This window comes from Stegodyphus dumicola, chromosome 6, assembly GCF_044657685.1.
Source record: "Stegodyphus dumicola isolate Sdum_Otavi_A_Nest chromosome 6, ASM4465768v1".
NCBI classification, from domain to species: domain Eukaryota; kingdom Metazoa; phylum Arthropoda; class Arachnida; order Araneae; family Eresidae; genus Stegodyphus; species Stegodyphus dumicola.
Genome location: NC_140773.1, coordinates 84,032,097 through 84,053,408, shown reverse-complemented (window position 1 = coordinate 84,053,408; position 21,312 = coordinate 84,032,097). Strand labels below are relative to the sequence as shown.

The window sequence follows — 21,312 nt, the reverse complement described above, 5'->3', positions numbered from 1 at the left end:
AATACTTATTGATATAAATTTGATTGTTGTTAGATTAATGTGAACTCTTGACAGAGTTCAGGTGGGGAGTGTGTGGAAATTGTTTTGATTAATTGATAGATGGCGCTGGTGTTGTGTGTTAAACGCGATGCAACGTGCCTTTTGAATTTCCATGGACTCTCCACCAGCAGCTCGATAGATGGATGTATAGATGCTTCACACACTAGTTGATTAGGAACACTTTGATTCCTATTTAAAAGATTTCGATTTTCGATTGTGAAAGAATACAGATTTTGTTTGATCACTGAACCACCGAATGCTGTAATTAATGATACGTAAATATTGTACATATTAAAAAGTGATTGATGTCGATTTATAGTAATCTTAAAATATTTTGAAACAGCATATAAATTATTTCTCTTGGGTTAAGATAAAACTAAGGCATTATTTTGTTAACACAAGTAAAATAATAAAACAAAAACAAAAACAAAAAAATAACCCATAATGCAATATTATTACACTTTTGCATTTGTAACTTATCAAAATTTATGATTTTAATGTAAGCATGCAAATGAATAAGCAAGCTTATTCTTAATCACGACTGATAGATTCTGGAAAGTAATAGAAATAAATACCGTTCGAAATTTTATGAAAATTTCTTCTACATTGGAAGTCATGACACAGACGAACTCAGAAAAAAGGTTATCACACTGAATATTTCAAAAAATAATTTTTCATTTTAAATATTAATTAAATGGCCCTGAAATTGTTTTAAAATGTGTTAATACACTCTGTATATACAGTCAAAAGTCGTTAATCTGGACTCGTCGGGACTTCGGCGATTCCGGATTATAGATCATCAGTTTAAATCTCGTAAGATGGCATGCAGAAATTCTAAAATTAAAAATATGAAACCGTAATTTATGAAATAAAGAACAATTATGATCTAAAGGGTATCAAAATTTGCAAAAAGAAAAAGCTTAATATTTATTTGTTTACTTTATTAAACATTTCTTTCAATGTAAGTTGTTTAAGTTTTGCTTCGTTTCATGTGATAATACTTTCTCTTTAATTCTATTAAACAGACATAATTTCTTGTTCAGTTACAAAGTTCCGCCGTTCAAGTCCTATAATTGCTGTGTCAAGAACACCGACTAATTTGTCAATCGAAATTTTTTTGTTTTCAATAACCTCTGTCACTTTTCTTCGCTATCGGAAGCGAATTATAATGACGAGGAACTTGTTTTAAATCATATCAAAGACGGAGCATATAGAGATGAAATACTATATTTGGTAAGGAATTATAAGCCAAATAAAATAAAAACATCTGCGCTGAAGATAAGGATAGTGCTGACAAATCAACTTCCAATTCATTACGCGCCCGCCGCCGAGCAGCGTGAAATTGATAAACAGATTTCGGATTTCAAAACACACTTTCGCTTTAGATCCTTTACATATTAACAAATATATATCGGAAATTCTATTTGATATAATCGAAAGTTTAAGCTTACTTTTATAAAATTGCTCTTACAGTCTGCAAAAAATAATAAGCCGGATGCAATTCGAAAATTAAGGAACAACGCAATCATCAACATTAACTGAAATAGATAATTAGATAATTTTAGCTTATACGTCCATTATACATAAAATGCGCACGCGAAAACGTATTCTGCACTTGCGCACACTCATATGTGCAGTCGTAAAAGGTCTTACGCGCACGCGTGAACGCCTCTGCGCATGTGTCAACGCGGCGCATGCGCAGAAAGTTTTTAGTTTTTATGTCCGGATTATAGATCATTCCGAATTATGGGTGTCCGAATTAACGACTTTTGACTGTATAATGGTTTTAATGAATCCAGCTTAGTAATTAGCAATAATGGAAAGGAATTTGTGTTTATTGCTTTTAAATTGCTTGGTTTGTTAATTAATAATAGAATAATTTTTAATGAAAATTAAATACAGTATGCTTTAGTAAACAACAATGCAGTGCCGTGTTGAATATGAAAATAATTCAAGCAGCGACAACACATTTCTTGCTGAGTTCCTGGATTAAATCTGAAAAACAAATACATGGTTTTTAACAAAAGTTTCCCGCCACCACAAATATCACCTGCGCAAAAAGTTTGTGTTGGCGTGCTAAATCATATTTTGTCAAATGATTTTTGGCATTTGAAAGAAAGAGACTTGTTTTAAAACACTGTGATGTGAAATTTGTCAAAAAATATCATTATCAGTAAGTATAAGGCATCTGAAATGGAAGTATTGTGTTACCAGATTAAAACCATCATCTACTTCTAGTTCTGTTGCAAAAAATAGGCTACAGAATGTCACCAAATCATGTGTACAGCTTTAGATACTAATGTTGCATCATATGACACTGTGAAGGTTTAGTACCGAAAGTTCAAAAACAAGGACTGTAACATTCAAGATGCAGAGAGCTTTGGTCGGCCTACTGATGTTGATGAGGCCCACCTGCGAAAACTTTTCAAGGAAGATCAGTATGCAACCACTTGAGAACTTGCTAAGGAGTTAGACATTAGTGCCATGTCCGTTAGTTGTGCTGTTCATTGTATAAACTTCAGGTACAAGTTCAATCACTGGTTGCCGTATGAGCTGACTCAAGCAGATAAGGACAGCCCCATTTGGGCCTGCACTAATCTGCTCCAGTACAAATGGAAGGACAAAATTCTGGACCGGATCATCACTTGTGATGAAAAGTGGATTTACTTCAACAACACAGGTCAAAAAAGAAGTTGGTCTGCACCCAGTAAGCCTGTCGGCAGTGTGGCAAAGCACAATTTGACTAACAAAAAGATCCTGCTTTGGATCTCGTGGGATTGCCATGGTATTATCCACAAAGAGTATCTGAAAAAAGGTAAAATCCTCAACAGTAAGGTGTACAGTGAAATGCTAGTTTGTTTTGACACTTCTATGAAGGAGAAACGTTGAACTGAGTTCTGGTGCAAAAAGGTTATATTCTATCAAGATAATGCAAGACCACATGTGTCTGCATTTATTGGCTGAACTCTGTAGACTTGAATTGAATCTTTTGCCACACCCATCATATAGCCCTGACATTGCTCCTACAGATTTCTACATTTTTTTCACACCTGCAGGTGCATCTTGCTAGTGCTATCTTCCATTCTGAATGCATTCAGGTTTGTAAAGGAATGAATGCACAGAGAACCGATGGCAGCTTGATAAAAGTTATTTTCACAAAAGAAACACGTTACAGTTCTCAAATATTCAACAAAAGTACTTGTACAGCCCTTCTCAGTGAAACAGAGCACAATCAATTTTTATCACTTCAAACTGCTAAAAATTAAACACAACGCAATGCAAACCACTGGAAGGAATGTTATTTTTAAACTAACCAGTTTTGTTCAGTTACTTTTTTCTGTCTTTCCTAATTTCCTGACAAAATGATATTTCAGTTTTGGGTGATATGCAAAATAGGGTAGAAAGATACTATTTAAGCTGGTGTCTGAGTTACTTCAGACACAGTGTGTTCTGCAATTCAGCCACATTGTTCCACTGAGTTAAACTTGCTATTTTCTAGCCATGCATTTTAATTGCTGGTTTTTATACATTGGTGGTAAAGCATAAGAGACAGCTCGTGTTAATTGTCTCTGTTAATTTAACTTGGTTTTAATTTTACATTTCTATCTTGAGTTGCAGCAAAAATTATTTTCTAACCAGAAGTGCTATCTGTAAATTATTTCTTCAGTTGAAATAAAAGGGTCTTTTCACCCTTCTCATGTCTTGTCATTGATGCAGTTTGAATTTAGTGAATAGTTGCTTCACAGTTCAAGTAAAGATCTAGCCAGCAAATTAAATTAGCTAGAATCTTACATACGGCACCTGAAAAATTTATGAACCATGTCACAGGACACTAGAAAATTTACTTTGGCTCCTCCAAGGCTTCAAGTCCACCAGCACCAGTTAACCCAATGGAAGGTTTTGGCTTCATAGTTGAGACCATGTGGGCCATTACGAAACCTGCTCTACTTTTGACGGAAAGAGTTCTGTTATGTCATTCCTGGGGCAATTGGATTTGCATGTCATATTATATCCTGTTCTAGAAATGCAAAATGTTACAACTGCCACAGCGAATTTGAAAGGCCAACTATTATGCTGGTATAAACAAGTTCCAGCTAGGTGAGCCAGAAAGTGACACCTACACCTGGAAAATTTACACTTTACACTGCTATCACGGAAAAAAATTGAACTGAGTTATGGTGCAAAAAGGTATGTTCCATCAAGAAAATGCAAGACCACACATGTCTGCATTCACAGGCTGTATTCTGTATAGACTCGAATTGAATCTTCTGCCACACCCACCATATAGTCTCAACATCGCTGCTTCGGACCTCTACCTTTTCTAACAGCTGCAGCTATATCTTGATGGTGCTATCTTCCATTCTCCACAGGACGTCCAAAATGAATTTGATCTGTTTTTGGACTAGCAGCTACCAAGTTTCAGGGCTGAAGGCTTTGAAAGACTATCAAACCATTGACAGAAAATTGTAGATTTGGGTGGCGATTACTACTTGCATGTTTTGTGTTTCTTTTTCCTAGCTTTATTAAGAATGCTTTTTGGAGGAAAACTTTTGTTACAACCAGATGTACTGAGTTTTGTTGACACTTCTTTCATATTACTAAGTTTCCTGATTAAATTTGATAAATAAATATATTGTTGAGCGACAACACTAAGCTTCTTTATATCATTGAGATTTTAGTGAAAAGATTTTCAAGTCAGAAGAAATACAAACTAAACAAAAATAATTTCAAACTTCAAAATTCAGGCTTCAAGATGCACATGTTCAGGTGGAAGATTATGCGAGTTTAAAATTTGGTGATTCTATGGTGCCACTGTTTTTCAACAATGCGAGGAACATACAAACATACAGATCCTTCATTATTTAATAGTAGATACATATATTTTACATATTTCCACTACATTACAGCAACCTTCAGTATGTGGTTTAGTTAGCAGCTTTTTAAGTATTGTTGGTTAACTCAAAACAGGTTATAATTTTACATTTCTCTGACCCTCTGAGGAAAATGTCATGAGAAATATAAAAACTTCTTAGGTTAAAGCCTTTCATTTAAAAAAAAAAAAAAATTGTTTATCACCTTTTTCCGCAGTAGTTTATTTACTTCTTTAGACACAAAATACACTTTATAACACATTTTATTCGAATGTACCAAACATTCATATTACAAAGACCTTATCGATGCAAGGGAAGCTGCTCAATATGGTTTTCTTCTTCAAGATGTCTGCAGTCTATGGACAGCCAGGGTTCATACATATTTCTGCACACGGAAATTAAGTACTTTTAAGGACCATTGATGAAAAAATTAAGGACCTATGAGCAAATGGGAACTGAATAAATTCAATTGAAGATATTATCTATGCCTGAATTTCACTTTTGTAATACCATACTAAAAATAAAATAGATCCCTAAGTAGTACGCATTATTACTAAACATGAATTAATTAACATAATTGTTAATAAGTTTGAGAATAAAATAAACTTTATGCAATTTATCAAGTAGCATTAAATATTTTACACTTATAATAGTTGGTCATATTTGAAAGAAGATAAGTGACATTTACGTTTTACTAACAGTTAGCTTTATGTTGATTTTTAATCTCATTTTATCACATACTTGGTCAGTCTAGAGGTTTAGTAAATAAGCAGGTAGATTTTATGTCAAACAGTTTCATGTACAGTTCCAGGGGTTGTAACCCAGTTAATATACTTAAAGGTTCCAATAAGCCATTAAAGCACCAGAGGTGATAAGTTGTTTTGTATTATTTTAAGTCTCAGTAGATGCATAAAATATGTTTTACTTGAATTTTTACATTTTTATATTTTATCTTGTGACCACAGTGAGTATTAATGAAAGGCAATAACTTGCTTTAATATGTAGAAATAATTTTTAAGGGTAAGCAATTAATTATAAATAATTAAATTAGGTAGTTTGATAACCTTAATCATTATGGATTTACATGATCACTATTAAATTTTATTTTTCAACAATATTTGTTAAAAAAAGCCCTATTAAAATCAAAATATAATAAAATTTCACAGTTTAAAATACATGTAATTTATGGCACAGATTCTTAAACGATATTAAGATGACACATTAAAAGCTACAAAACATTTATGTTTTGTAACAGCAACAGTCAACAAAATATTTATCCGTCATTTTAATTTCGTTCACAGACATTTTGGCTAGTTTATATCGATTTCCTTCTCTTTTAAGCATCTTTTCTAACAGTTAGAGATTTGTCTGAATATGCAAACCAAGGCTCTTGCTACTTTCTGCGTGCTTTATCTCCTAACTTATCAACCTCTCCACAATGTACCTAAGGGGGTTTAATTGATCTGGTAAAAGTTAAATAGTCCAAAACTCCCGACAGACGTGAAGTATATTATCGTTATGTCTGAAATTAACTACAATATCAGATAAAGGTTTAAATAAGCCCATCTTTTCTAACAATTACAGATTTGTCTCAATATGCAAACCAATGCTCTCGCTAGTTTCTGCGTGCTTTATCTTCTAACTTGTAGACCTCTCCACAACGTACCTAAGGAGGTTTAATTGATCTGGTAAAAGTTAAATAGTCTAAAACCCCTGACAGACATGAAGTATATTATCGTTATGTCTGAAATTAACTACAATATCAGATAAAGGTTTAAATAAGCCTTTTATTTAAAAAGAACTTAAAACATAAAGGCATGTTCCGATGCTAACAAAATCAATTACAGCTCACAGTGACATAATTAAACGAGAACAGTCAAATTCAAACTAATAACGTGGACTAGTGGTCAAAGATTATACAATTTAATTTTAATTTAATCTGGCTCAATAAATCTATCATATTAGGAAATAGAAATGGGAAATTACAGTAAAGGTTGAAATCATAAACAATTGGGTAATTTACATAATAATAACTGCACATATCTTTGAAGAATAATTTCCTTTATGTATTCAGTTTTTTCCTTCAACACATTTCCTTTTCATCTTAGAATTTTTGGATTTAATTAAGGATTTCTGTTATTCTAAAAAACCCATGCAAAATCAGCAAAAAAAAAAAAAAAACTTAAAACATGCAAAATCAGCATATTTAAAATTCAGCTTTCCAACAGAAATATATATGCACATTATGCTGATAAGAGGAGCACAATTACATTAGTAATTCCTACAATTAACATTTATATGAGTAAATATAGATATGTTTACCATAATGTAAAGAAACCATAAACAGAAAATGAATTCAGTTACTGATTAAATAATTTTTTAATTAAGTATAATCATACCTAACAAATAAAAAATAAAAAAAATATGAGGAAATAAGAGAACAATGAAAGCAAAATATAGTTAAAAAGGAAACAAAAATATATTACTAATTGTAATCCCAAATTATGCACTGTTCCCTCCACAGAATTTACGATAACACAAAATTCATTACTGACTGGTGTTAATATATGCTTCTTCTCTAAGCATGCTATGCATATATTTTTTTGTCTTACATCTGCTTAGATATCTGAGGATAAAGCCACACCTACAAAAAGTGAAAAATACTAAGAATGGGCTAAGTGACATTTAAATATAGCATAGTAAACAACAAAACTCATACATTGTTGCATCTAAGTTTCCTGCAACACAAAATAATTTCTGTACATTCAAGTGGGAAAAAATTTCTCATGTGATGTTGGTGTATTTAATTATGGCAAAGCACACTAGGGCTATCTGCCTAAGGGGAGGAATGCCTTCGTGGAGGACTTTCTAAGGGAAACTGGCTCGTATACACGTTACACATGGGGAAAACCACGAAAACACCCATGCAGACAGCCCGTTCGCGGGATTCGAACCTCAGACCGAACTATCAGTGTTCAGCGACTTTACCGCTCGGCCGCTGGTGGGCTAATTTCTCATGTGAAAAAAAAAAAAAGTTGATTAATTTACTGTTTCTATATATCAACATATTCAAAGCATATATATGTATGTTAATCTACAGATATGTAGAGTGTTTTAATACTTATTTGAATCAGAGTTACTGAAACTGAAAAATGATATTCAAATAAAGATTTCAATGCTTTATTACAAAAAATAAAGAATTCAATGCTACACTTTAAATTTTTTAATTTCACTCAAAAATATCGTTTGAAATTTTATTTAAATGAACTGCATTTTCAAATATAGGATCTCATTGAACACTGCATACCAAAATTACACAAAAGACCATTTTCTAATTCTCATCCTAATTCAGAGTGATTTTGTATGCAATGACTGTATATTACATTATTAAAAAGTATTAGTCAACTGAAATTATGGATTTCATTTTCAGTTACTATTAAACTCACATTTGTCATATAATTTTCCCTATATTTTGTAAACAGTTCCTTTATACAGTTATACAGTTTTATATTTTAAGACCATACCCTATTCTTTTCATGCTTTCTGCCTCTTTATGATGTTTAAATAGTATCAAAGAGAGTTACATACTCATAACTTGATGTAACAAACTCTCTAAAGAATTTTAGGCACTTTACTAAACGAATTTAATATACACAAAAACTAAAATATTATAAAACTGACTTAAACTGTTGTATCATTTATCATGTTTGCAATTGGCATTAATTTTTAAAATTAGCTTTATTTTCAAAATATGGTATATAGAGGAGTTCTTTAATCAGACTATTTTATGAACTAATTGTATAGACACACTTACTTTGAATAAGTTCTGTTAAGGATCATGCACGAACTCAGTTAATGCACAATAATTTAATATATTCATTATAATGTAGATTTTTTGTGGCAGCAGTGATGTTTTGTTTACATATGCTTTGAGTGTGATAACACACGCGATGTTTCTTCTTTGATATGTTTAGAATGCTAAATAAATAAGTTCATTGTTGATTAAAAAGGTTTTCTCTGCGAAATATATTTAAATTTGTCCGAAGTTATTAAAGTAAGTTAAGAAATTGATTAATTTCAAACAACTGGCGTCTTTGACAGGATGAAATGGCTTGAAGAAAATGACACATCGAGTTCATATTGGAATTTATCAAGTGAGTTTATGATTTATTTGATTATATCCTTAGACATATCGAATTTAAAATCATGGAAATTTTATTACAAAAGCGTAAGCCTCTAAGGCAGTCATTTACGATTAATGCCAATGCTTTTAGATGCTGAAATTCTAAAGCCTGACGTGGAGATTAATCAACTCCAAGTATTGAGCTCGCAATTGGAATGTAAATTCAATAGATTAGATGAAGTTCAATCACAAATTTCCAAACTTTTGTTGGAAAGTGAAAAGGAAAGTGAATATTTGGCTGATTTTGAGACGAATGAAACATATCATAATAAATATATCAGTTATAAACCAAAAATAGTAAACATAATGGTGAATTCCACTCTTGTAATTACACTTGGAACTTTAGAAAATTCCACAAAGAAGAACTTTAAATTACCAAAGTTGGAGCTTCAAAAAATTCAATACGTTCAAAGACCCGAAATTGGTTAGAATTTTGGAGACAGTTTAAGATCGACAAAGATGTAAATATAGATGACGATAATAAATTTCAGTACCTATTGCAAGCAACTGTCGTTGGATCCCCAGCGAGAAAGCTGATAGAAAGTTATCCTCCCTCAGGTGCAAATCATAAAGAAGCTATCAAATAACTAAAATCTCGATTTGCACATGATGATTTACTAGTAGAAATCTATGTTCACGAATTATTAAAGTTGGTTTTGGCTCAAGCGGGCAAAATGGGAAATATATAACTCTATCCAACTTATATGATAAGTCAGAGACACAACTCAGAGCTTTGGAAACATTGGGGGTAAAAAGTAAGATTTATGCAGCTATGTTGTATCCCCTTGTAGAGTCTTCACTACCTGAAGAAATTCTGAGGGCATGGGAGCGATCTTGCCAGCATAGGGAAAGTTTTGCACACACAAAATTTGGAAAATTTATTACATTCTCTCTGAATTGAAGTTGAAAGTGAAGAGCGTCTTCAGTTGGCCCATACAAGTTTTTCTGCTCCAGACAAAGTTGACTCAGTTCCAGCCACAGTAGTTTGTATTTATGCAGGAGATTCAAAGAAAAAACAGCTTAATTTTTGTGTTTGGTGTGACAAGGAAACACCTAACTCTTATGAGTACTTTAAGCTGCACAGCCTTTCATTGGAAGATAAGAAAATTTACTAAGGAAGAACAAAGCTTGTTTTAACTGCCTAAAAATTGGACATGTTGCCAAAAAGTGTAAAAGTTCTGTGAAACGGCTATTTTGCAGCAAACGTCATGTAACGGTGATGTGTAGAGAACTAAAAGGTTCTAGAAGTTAAAAAATGGAAGCACCGAAAGTAGCTAACGAAACGAGTGAGACTTTATCGTCTAACCAAAAACTGCAAACAACTCTTCTCCAAACTATTATGGCGAAAATTGTCCATAAATGAAGAACAGAACTTATGAGAATGATTTTTGACAGTGGTCACAAAGACCTTACTTACAGAAAGACATAATAAAGAGACTAGATTTAGTCCCATTCGATCAAGAGAGTTGAGTCACAATCTATTTGGTGGAGTTGAAACTGAATCTCAGGTTAATGGTATTTTTGCTATTGAAATACAAGGTACGGAAAATAAATTCAAATACGAATTATCAGTTTTAGATAAAGACAAAATTTGTGGATACATTCCTATAGTGAAACTCAAACATATATGTTCCTCACTTCAAGAACATAAAATCAAAATCAGTGATTCTGGTAGCACTAGATATTGGACTGTTAATAGGAGCCAACTATTCCGGACAGTTGATGACGAATAATATCATTCCAATTGACAAAAACCTTATTGCCATTGAAACAAAATTGGGTTGGACCCTACAAGGCCTGGTTAAAAATCATAATACCTTGCTTGATACCGTCGGACTTTGCTATTTGGATCTCACAGAACTGTGGAATTTAGAGACAACTGACATTAAAGATCTGGCAGAAGTGAAGACTAAGGAGAATTTAGACACTGAAACGATCGAATTTTTCCTAGAAAACATTAAAGTAATTGAGGGCAATAGGTATGAAGTCTGTTTGCCTTGGAAAGATAGTCATCAGATTCTCAGAGATAATAAAGCAGAAAAAAAGACATTTCACCAACACACAATGCAGAAGATGGGATTTTTCGAAGAATATGATGGTATTATTAAAGGCTGGCACGAGGACGGTATAATTGAAACAGCACCAAATAATAGTGATACTAGTCACTATTTATCTCATCAAGCAGTAATCAAGGATTCCAGTCTGACTACAAAAGTGCGACCTGTATTTGATGCATCCTTGAAGGATGAAAATGGGAATTCCTTGAATGCTTGCTCGAAAAGGGGCCAAATTTAATAGAAATGCTTCCAAAAGCTTTGATGCAAATCCGGCAACATGCAGTTGGTGTTACTGCGGATATAAGGAAAGCTTTCTTACAAATCAGTTTGTGTACTAGAGACAGAGACTTTTTGAAATACCTGCAGTCGAAAGATTCAAATCAAACTGAAATTGTTACCTACAGACGTTGTCGTGCCGTGTTTGACATTTCTTCGAATCCGTTCCTGTTGGGAACAATGATTTCCTACCATTTGGATAATGCTTCACAAGCTTTAAGAGGAACGGCGATTGAAGAAATCATTTCATGTCGACCATTGTATAGCTAGTTTCGAAACCAAAAAAGGAGTAGTCAAGTTCAAAGTAGAGTCCCAAACTCTAATGTTTTCAGAAAGTTTTTACCTTAGAGCGTGGACTGCTGCATCATTTAAAGGGAGAAGCATGACTTCCTATCAGAAGATCATTCTAATTCTGGGACTCTCATAGGACATCGAGAATGATGAAATTTATTGCAATTTAACCATTTTGACATTTTCTGAGAGTGACCACACGAAATGATCTCTGCTGTCTCACAGAGGATATTCGACTCCATCGGATTTACTAGTCCAACTATGTTAATTCCAAAACTCATCTGCAAAAAACATGGAAAATGAAACTTTCCTGGGATGAAAATCTTCTACAAGGTATAGAAAGAGAATTTCAGGCTTGGCTCAAACGACTACACTTCTTGAATTATTGTAAAATTTCAAGAAGACTTGTGACTGGACCCTTTGATGCTCTATCACTCTACATTGTTTTAGTGATGCTAGTAAGGTATCTTATGAGGCATGCATTTTCTTACGTGCATATGTTGAGGACAAAACTTCAGTACAATTGGAATTATGTAAATCAAGAGTAGCACCTGCCAAAGAAGTAACTACTCTTAGAATAGAGTTGCTTGGAGCACTTATAGCTACTCTGTTGTATCATCAAGTCATTGATGCTCTTAAATTGACAAAGTGCCAAGTGTACCTTTGGAGTGACTCGTCCATAGTTCTGCCATAGATAAAAACATATTCCCACTGGAGTGATTTTGTGGCAAATCGTGTAGCTGAAATAAGGAGATGCACAAATCTGGATGACTGGGGGACATTATATACCAAGCTCAAGCAATCCAGCTGATATTCCCTCTAGAGGGTGCGATGCCAAAATGTTGCTACAGAGCAGATGGTGGAAGGGGCCGGATTGGCTTAAACAATGGCCTCTCTCTGAAGAGTCAGAACTAAAACCTGATGAACTGAGTAGAGAATATGTTTCAATTATTTCCATTTGTCCGAAGTTATTAAAATAAGTTAAGAAATTGACTAATTTCAAACAAGTTCTATAATCTGTTTGCCATATGCAGCTTTTGACTTTTATCTTATAAACACAAATGTGGCTCTACATTCATTTGGTTCTTTATAACAAGAGATTTGCACAACAAGAAAGAGTACATTTTCTCAAAAAAAAAAAAAAAAAAAAAATGTCTTATTATGGAACTCAGAGTTAAGGTTATGGATGAACTTATTCCTTTTTCTCTTTAAAATTAGTTACTTCTAAATTTCTACTGTGTCATTTTCTTTACTGTATTTTTCACTTTTAATAATTCTTGATGTTATATATATTTGTTTTTTCAGAAGGTCATGGAAAAAAAATTTTTTTTTTTTTAGTTAGACATATATTTTCAATCCCTAACTTGCAATTTTTTTGAAAAAAAAGGGGAGGGAAGAAACATATATAATTACACTATTTATATATAATTACTTAATCATGGATAACAATGTCTACAAAAACACATTGCAAGGTCACATTATAAATAAGACTATTTTGATGAAAGGAATGACAATACTTAATTACATCAAAAAACTGCAAAACACATAATGATTAATTTACATAAAAATTAAAAAGAAACAAAAGAATAATTTACCTCATACACCATGATATTTGGAGTTAGAATTTCTTCAATATCTATTTTAGTCATGATATATGGCTTACCATCAATTGCATTATAACCAATTAAGAGTAACTGAGAACTAGCTACAATAGAGTTCTGAAATAGAATTTTATGAGAGAAACTGGCATGAGTATATACACAAAAAATATAGCAAAGTATATGTAAAATATTATCTATTCATCATTTACAAACAATGTTAAATGTTAAAGAATATTACTGCTCATACATTAATCTTTTATTTTATTTATTTACCCTGCTCCCAATTCATAGTTGATAATTAAAAAATTCTTTTTACTATTACAGTGGTGGCCAAAATTGTGGACACTTTTGGAAATTTTTATGCTTTTGAACTTTGTATGCTTATAGAAAACGTTACGTTTCATAAAATGCAAACTTGTATATATCATTTTAAAGAGAATTTATTACTAAATTCAATACAAAACACAAAATTCAATTATTTGCAATACAAAAAAAGTTAAATGATAATAGTTATCGATATACATTAGATAGTGATGATTGCAGTGAGTTATCAGTACTTAGCAGGGTACCCTTTATTTTTTATTAAAGCTTCACATCGGCGTTTCATTGAGCTGACAAGAGTTTTAAGCTCTTCTTTCGTTATTACATGATGCCAGGAAACAATTATAGCCTTAATTAGTTCCCTTTTATTTGATGGGCGCCTCGTTCGGACAAGAGTTTTCAAACAGTGCCACAAATTTTCGATAGGATTGAGGTCAGGACTGTTTCCTGGCCATGACAACAATTTAATGCTCTTTGTACGAAACCACTCTTTCAATATTTTGGCTGTGTGGCAAGGAGCAGAATCCTGCTGAAAAATAAACGAAGCATTGTTGGGAAAGAGATCTCTGATGAAAGGTAGAAGTTTTGGTTCTAGAATAGTGTCAATGTATTTTCTGGCATTCAGTGTCCCATTGATGACATGAAGGCGACCAATACCATCTGCTGACATGCATGACCAAATCATAACACTAACTTGGTTCTTCACAGTTGCTTGAATGCAGTCGGGATGTAGCTCTTTTCCTATTCTACGTCTTACATATTTTCGCCCCTCACTACTGAATAACGATATCTTAGTTTCATCACTCCATATGACTCGTGACCACTGATCATCTGTCCAATTAATGTGTTCCTTTGCCCACTGTAGTCTTTTTTTTTCCGTTGCTGAAAATTAAGATAAGGCTTTTTTCGTGGAATTCTACCTCTCAGTCCAACATCTGTTAATCTTCTCCTGATTGTTCTTGAACTGACAGAAACACCAGCATCATTCAGATCACTTCTGATGGCCGCTGATGACATTTTTCTATCTTGGAGACATAGTCTTTTTATTCTTCTGTCATCAATAGATGTGGTGCACCTTTTTCAGCCTTTTCCTTCTTTGTTTTTTATTGAATTTGTCTCCTGATACCGTAAGCAAAACTTTCGGACTCCAGATTTACTCACTGAACCCCCCACCTGTCTTGCAATTTCAGCATAGGAAAGACCACTTTCTCGTAACACAATAATATTACATCTCTTTCTAGGTGCCCAATCAACTCTTTTACTTGATATCATTGCTTCTTGACTAAATATTAAAAAGTTTTACAAAAATTCTTACTTGTAATTGCAGTGTATAAGAAACAGGTCCTCCTTCTACAGAACAAAGAAAATAATGAATTGTTTCAAGTGTAAACATGATGCCAGCTTCTAATGGCAGTTAGTAACATTTGATTGGTTCTCAGAACAAGAACAAATGATTGGCCAGGAAAGCTAGACATTACAAACTACTTCATAACTGTGTTTTTTATTTATATTAAAGTACATATAACCTTCTTTGTATAGCAAATAATTGAATTCTGTGTTTTGTATTGAATTCAGTAATAAATGCTCTTTAAAATGTTATATACAAGTTTGCATTTTGCGAAACGTAACATTTTCTATAAACATACAAAGTTCAAAAACATAAAAATTTCTAAAAGTGTCCACAATTTTGGCCACCACTGTATGTACAGCTGACTTTAGTAATCATACTTTTTTTTTTTTTTTTTTAACTGGCCAAGTAAGAAAACTATGGAATAGAATATTGATTGTTAAGATGTACTTCCTGCATCTTGGTTTCAAACCAATTACAATATTTCTCAACAACAGCAATATAATTATCTCTTTAAATATATTTACACAATCCAATTTATTGACAAATTATATGTTTTTAATTCTGTTTTATATATGTGTACATATACTGCTTAAAACAAGTAGAAGCTATTATGATTTTAGATATAAACTGTGGCTGAGGAAATGTTTTGGTGGCTGATATACCATGTATAGGATGTGTAAGATACAAGAAAAGAAAAAGAAACAATGAACATAGAATAATTAAATTTTCTTGATAATATTTTTTGGTAAATAGAAAATGCACAACTTGTGCATACCATGCAAACAAACAAAAAATGTGACTTCTTGGATACAAATGAGTTTTAATAAGGGATATGTTTTTCCCTGACTGAAAGTGATTTCAAACACCTACAAAACTAGGAATCTATGAGGTTATAATTAGAGATTGTGGTATTCTCTCCTACTCCTGTAGAAGAGAGTTTCAAACTGCTGAATTGGTTCTAGAGGTGATAAGCCACTAGCACGCCTTCTTCCTAGAATATTCCAAATAGGTTCAATTGGGTTCATATGTGGAGAACATGCTGGCCAATCTATTTGAAGGATTCTTTTATCAAAAAGGAAATTGTCCACTAGCTTAGACTGGTGTGGCCTGGCCCTATCATCCATGAGAATTAATTCACCCCTACTGCTGCAGCATGAAGGACCACAATGGGTCACAGGATTTTATCCCAATATCACTGAGCTGTTAGTGTTCCATTTCTGATAATGAGGAGGTCTGTGTTGCCATCAATAGAAATACCAGTCCAGACCACCACTCCGCCTCTACCAAATTGGACACTTTCATGCACAAATACAGGGGTATTCTGTGTATCAGGTTCTTTCCAGATGAGAATCTGCTTATTGTCAAGTTATATACTAAAGTGGGACTCATCCATGAAGAGCATGTTGCTCCACTCATCTGGTTCCCATCTGAGATATTCCAGTATCCACCTTCTGCAGGTGGCACGGTGGTCCTATGTCAATGAAACATAAAGCATAGCTCTGTAAGCATACAAACACACGTGGTGAAGTCCATTTCAAACAGTATGAGTCGAAACTCTGGTACCATTAGCTCTCTGAAGATGCTGCTGCAAGAAAATATTATTCATACTTTAGTATCGTCTGGCCATTAGCATAAATACCAATCCTCATTTTGTGTAGCTACAGGCATACAGTTTGTTCCAATCTTGAGTGAACATTTCAAGTTCCCAGAACCGATTCCACAGCCTGGAAATGAAACTTTGAGAAATTCCTAACATTTCTGCTTCAACAGATTGAGTTTGCTGCCCAACTGGTATAGTAATTAGTGTTGCTGGCTGCCGTACCAAAGGGCCCAGGTTCAAATCCTGGAGAAGGCATGGATGTTTGTAAATGTATAGTGTCCATGCAGCATGGGGGCACTATAAATATGCGGCAAGCCGAAAGTCATCTCAAGAGGTTGGTGGTACAGGAAGAGAGGTGGGAGACCTTCGTACCCATCCCCTGGTGTTACTTCCATCAAAACTGGGGACTGAACTGAGCTAAATCGCACTGCCACCTGTATGGTGCTCAAGGCTGTTGCCAACGACAGGCATACACTTGCACTGCTTGCCAAGAGGAATTTTGTGGGCTTGGGCTGACAAGCGAGCATTAGCAACAACAACAACAGATTGAGTTTGACCAATCTCTAAACAACAGATGGCCCTCCAGGCTACTGATTCAGCTAAGTCATCTTACTGAGACATTATATTCACTGTTACAAAATATTCAATGCATGTCAATTATTATTAACCTCCTCCTACAGAAAGAATGCTGCAGGTCGTTTTTCACTCCTTATCTAAAATACGTGTAGTTTTTGAATTCACAGACAAAATTTCCTTAGTCCCACTTTGTAAATATTATGATTTTTCTTTTTAACCTCTTCCATTTCATTTTTGTTAAAAATGTTCTCCATTATATGGTTATTTCATATCTCCTAACTGTTTTAACCAGTATATATACATTTATATATATGTGTGTGTGTGTGTGTGTGGTATCCATAAGTGCAACACAGCCACCAGAGGGCCTCACCTATGCGCCAGCAGCAAGAGCGAGGTGAAAGAGGAGTATGACATATGTAGAGAGTCTTCTATCCCACACGAAGGTGGTAAGATGTCTCTACGAGAAGGTGGTAAGCTGTAGGTCTCCACAAGAAAGTGGTTAAATAATCAACTGAATGTTTCCATGAGTAGGTGGTAAAATGAACTGCATAATACGACAGCAAGTGCGAGTTGGCACTAAGCTGCTATGTTATAAAATTCTAAAAGTGATAAAGATATTATATATTATGATTGATTATATCTAACAAGCACGAGAAGGCACAACAGCATTTGTATTTAATTCAATCTGTACCTTTTTCTTTATTTTTATTAAATGTTCTGTGGCGTGGAAAACGTTGAACTTCTTAATGGACCCTAGACTAACATCCTCAGCTCCCCTACTACAGAAAATCTGGGCACTCAGTCGGGATACTTGGAATTGTTATTTAGCATCTTCAACTTGCCTACTACAGAAAATCTGGGGCCTCAGCCGGGATACTTCAGAGAAGGTACTGTGAAAACTTTGCTTTATTTCTTTCTTGAAGATAGAGACACTTTTGTTTCGTTTTTAAAATGAGTTTCTTAAATAATGTAAAGAAAAGTGATTTACTGTATTTGACGGTATATAAGACGCACTGGCATATAAGACGCACGCTTATTTAGAAGACCACACACAAGGAAAAAAAGTTTCAGTAATCCACAATAACTTAAAATGTGGTTTCTTTTAGTTCTCACAATTCGTAAAAGACAAATAAACAATCATTGAATACAATTACCAAACATATTTTTATTAAGGAAAATTAACAAATGGCAAGCTATTTTGAACATGATATATAAATTTCAATAACGAATAAATGAATGAACGGCAAGCAATCAAACGCAATACAAAATAAAGCAGAAAGAACAAAAAACACAGATTCAAGGAAAACGTTGCCTATAATGAAATTAGACTTTAATCACTTTCAAAACCATAAAAATCCTTTTCACTATCATCATCATCGAAAACGAGAATATCGTCATCACTACTGTTTCGGTCATCGGTAGTATCACCTTCTTCGAATAATGCGTCGTCTTCAGTTCCGTCAAGAGCATTACTGATTCTGCACTTCTTAAAGGCGTTTAAAATTACTTCAGCCTTTATGTCCTCCCAAGATCTTTTTACTCACTCGCACACTTGTGAAATAGAGAGCTGCTTCATTCTATCTGAGGGGGTGATGTGGCTTGCCTATCCACTTGTTCCATCGTTCTTGCACTTTTTCCTTAAATGGCTTATTCACCGATACATCTAAAGGCTGCAATTGGCTAGTCAGTCCACCAGAAATGACAGCTATCTGGGTTTTTAATTCTCTCGCTTTATTCTTTATGGTTTCAGTTCTATGGGTGCTAAACTGATCCAAAACCAAAAGAGAGGGTTTTCTTAAGAGTCCACGAGGTCACCTCGCCCATACGTTCTGTAACCACAGTTTCATTCCAGCTTCATCCATTCAGCCTTTTGAATGAACATGAACAATTACACCCATTGGAAGTTTTTCTTTCGGATGAGTTTTTCCTTTGAATATGAAAAACAGTGGTAGTTTTGTGCCATCAGCACAACATGTTAGAACTACTGTATATTGGGTTTTTTCATGACCTTTGGTTTTTATGGTTATTGATTTACACTCTTTAATACTCACAATCTTGTTGGATGGTACATCAAATGTGAGTGGAATTTCATCCATATTTCCTATTTGACCGAGCTCAAAAGAAGTTTTCTTGCGTGCATTTATAACAAACCTATGAAATGCTAGTATTTTTTCTTCATAATCTGCTGGCATTTTCTGTGCAATAGTTGTTTTTGTGTGCATTGATAAGCCTTGCCTTTTCATGAACCTGTAGCACCAGCCCTCAGACCCTGAAAAGTTCTGATTCCCATGTTCTTCTGCAAATCTTTTGGCCTCATTGATTATCATTTTGGTTGAAACACTTATCCCAAATTTCCTCTTATCTATCACCCACATTTTTACGGCATTTTCAAGTTCAGGCCAAGATGGAGCTGGGCATCGAAGATTATGTTTTTGTTTTTAGCAGTCTTCAGTTGATCTTCCTGCAGTCGCCAAGTACGTATCAATTTTTCGGTAGGTGGTAGACAGAAATGCCTTGCTGCTGCTCTGCTTCCATGAACTTTGGCGTAGTTTAACACTTCTAGTTTATACTGAATTGTATAGCTTAATCTCTTGTTTCCTGTAGTCATATTTTCCAGGGTATTTTTTTTTAAACAAATAGTTTTAAGCACCGCTACCGACATGTTTATATAGAGTAGCACCGATACTGACACATGTGTCGGCTGAGTGAAAGAAAGTCTACGTAAAGAAGGAAAGGCTCCATAGACATAATGTGACCATCGAACTGTTTTGAACTCCGACATCAGCTTCGAGCTTTGGTGCTTTTTGGCGACAGATATTTCACGCATGCGCAAAATAATTATGGCAGATGTAGAAAACGTTATGTGTGTCTAGGCCTTTATGCGGGCTAAAAATAGCATTCAGTATTGAAACTTAACCTGTGTCCTTCACGTATAAGATGCAGGTAACTTTTCTGAGACCAAATTTAGGAAAAAAAGTGCATCTTTTATGCCGTCAAATATGGTAATAGTAATTGTGGAACAAATAGGAGAGACTGTTCCAGAAAATGCTAAAAAAGCTGACATTAAAAAAATTATTCAAAATTCTGATGCCTTCAGAACAAACGTTGAATTTGTTCATGGTATCCTCAAATCAATTGCCGAGGATCAGACGCCTACATCAAGAAATGAACACTATCTGTTACAGATCAAACGTCTTAAATTAGCTCAAATTGAGAAGCAGATTGAGCTAGAAAATTTAAAATCGCAATCATTATCGGGTGATAGAAGAAACGCACAAACTAGTATTGAAGATATCATTAAAAGTGTCAAAACACTAACTATAGTTGTACCCCAGAAACCGGAAGCTCTGCATTTGTTTTTTCAGTCACTTGACAAAGCTTTTACTACTAAAAGCGTACCAGTGGAGTTAAAATCAGAAGTGTTGATTAATTTATTAGGTGATAAATGTAATAATGTTTTAACGTATGTTTCTGAACAAGAAATCGTGGAATATGATAAATTAAAAACTCTAATCTTGAAAGAATTTCAGCCGACGCTGCATGAACGTTTGAACAATTTTAAAAATGCACAGAAACATTCATCTGAATTGCATTTTCAGTTCGTCTCTCGACTCAGTGCAACTTTCAATTATTATTGTAAGTTAAGAGAGGTAGATGACTTTAAGAAATTGTGTGATCTTATTGTATCTGATAAGTTGTATGAAACTCTTGACTCTAAAACAAAGGAACATATTAGTGTTCGGGACGGCCAAAGTTGGTTCCAACCTAACCAATTGGGAAGAGAGTGTGATTTATTTTATTCATCAAGGGGTAAATCTTTAGCTGAAACCAGTAACATGTGAACCGAAACTCCAGAAAATAAAAAGCTTAATTTTTCCAAAAATAATCTTAGAAAAGCTAAAAGCAATTTCAAGGATTCAGGGAAGCTTGTAAATCATAATAGTAGTAAAACAGAACATATTTGCTATGTATGTGGGAGTAAAAGGGAATTGTTTCATTTTGTGAGAAATTGTCCCAAACGGTTAGAAAAGGAGGAACGTTTGTCTCAAAAAAAGGTATCTGGGTTAAAGATTGGATCGAATAATGCAGCTAGAAATAAGTTAGAATTTATTGAACTGTTGATTGATGGTAAGAAAGTAAAATGTT

At 33.9% G+C, this 21,312-nt stretch overlaps 1 protein-coding gene across 2 annotated transcripts in view; it reads right to left on the bottom strand.

The window, feature by feature from the left end:
• Window positions 1-21,312, bottom strand: part of LOC118190146 (WD repeat and coiled-coil-containing protein-like) — a 112,511-nt gene that overhangs the window by 32,854 nt on the left and 58,345 nt on the right. For both annotated transcript variants that reach the window (XM_035360830.2, XM_085818621.1), the window contains exon 8: window positions 13,313-13,435. In XM_035360830.2, the coding sequence (XP_035216721.1) occupies window positions 13,313-13,435 (123 nt within the window). The remainder of the gene's footprint in view (window positions 1-13,312; window positions 13,436-21,312) is intronic.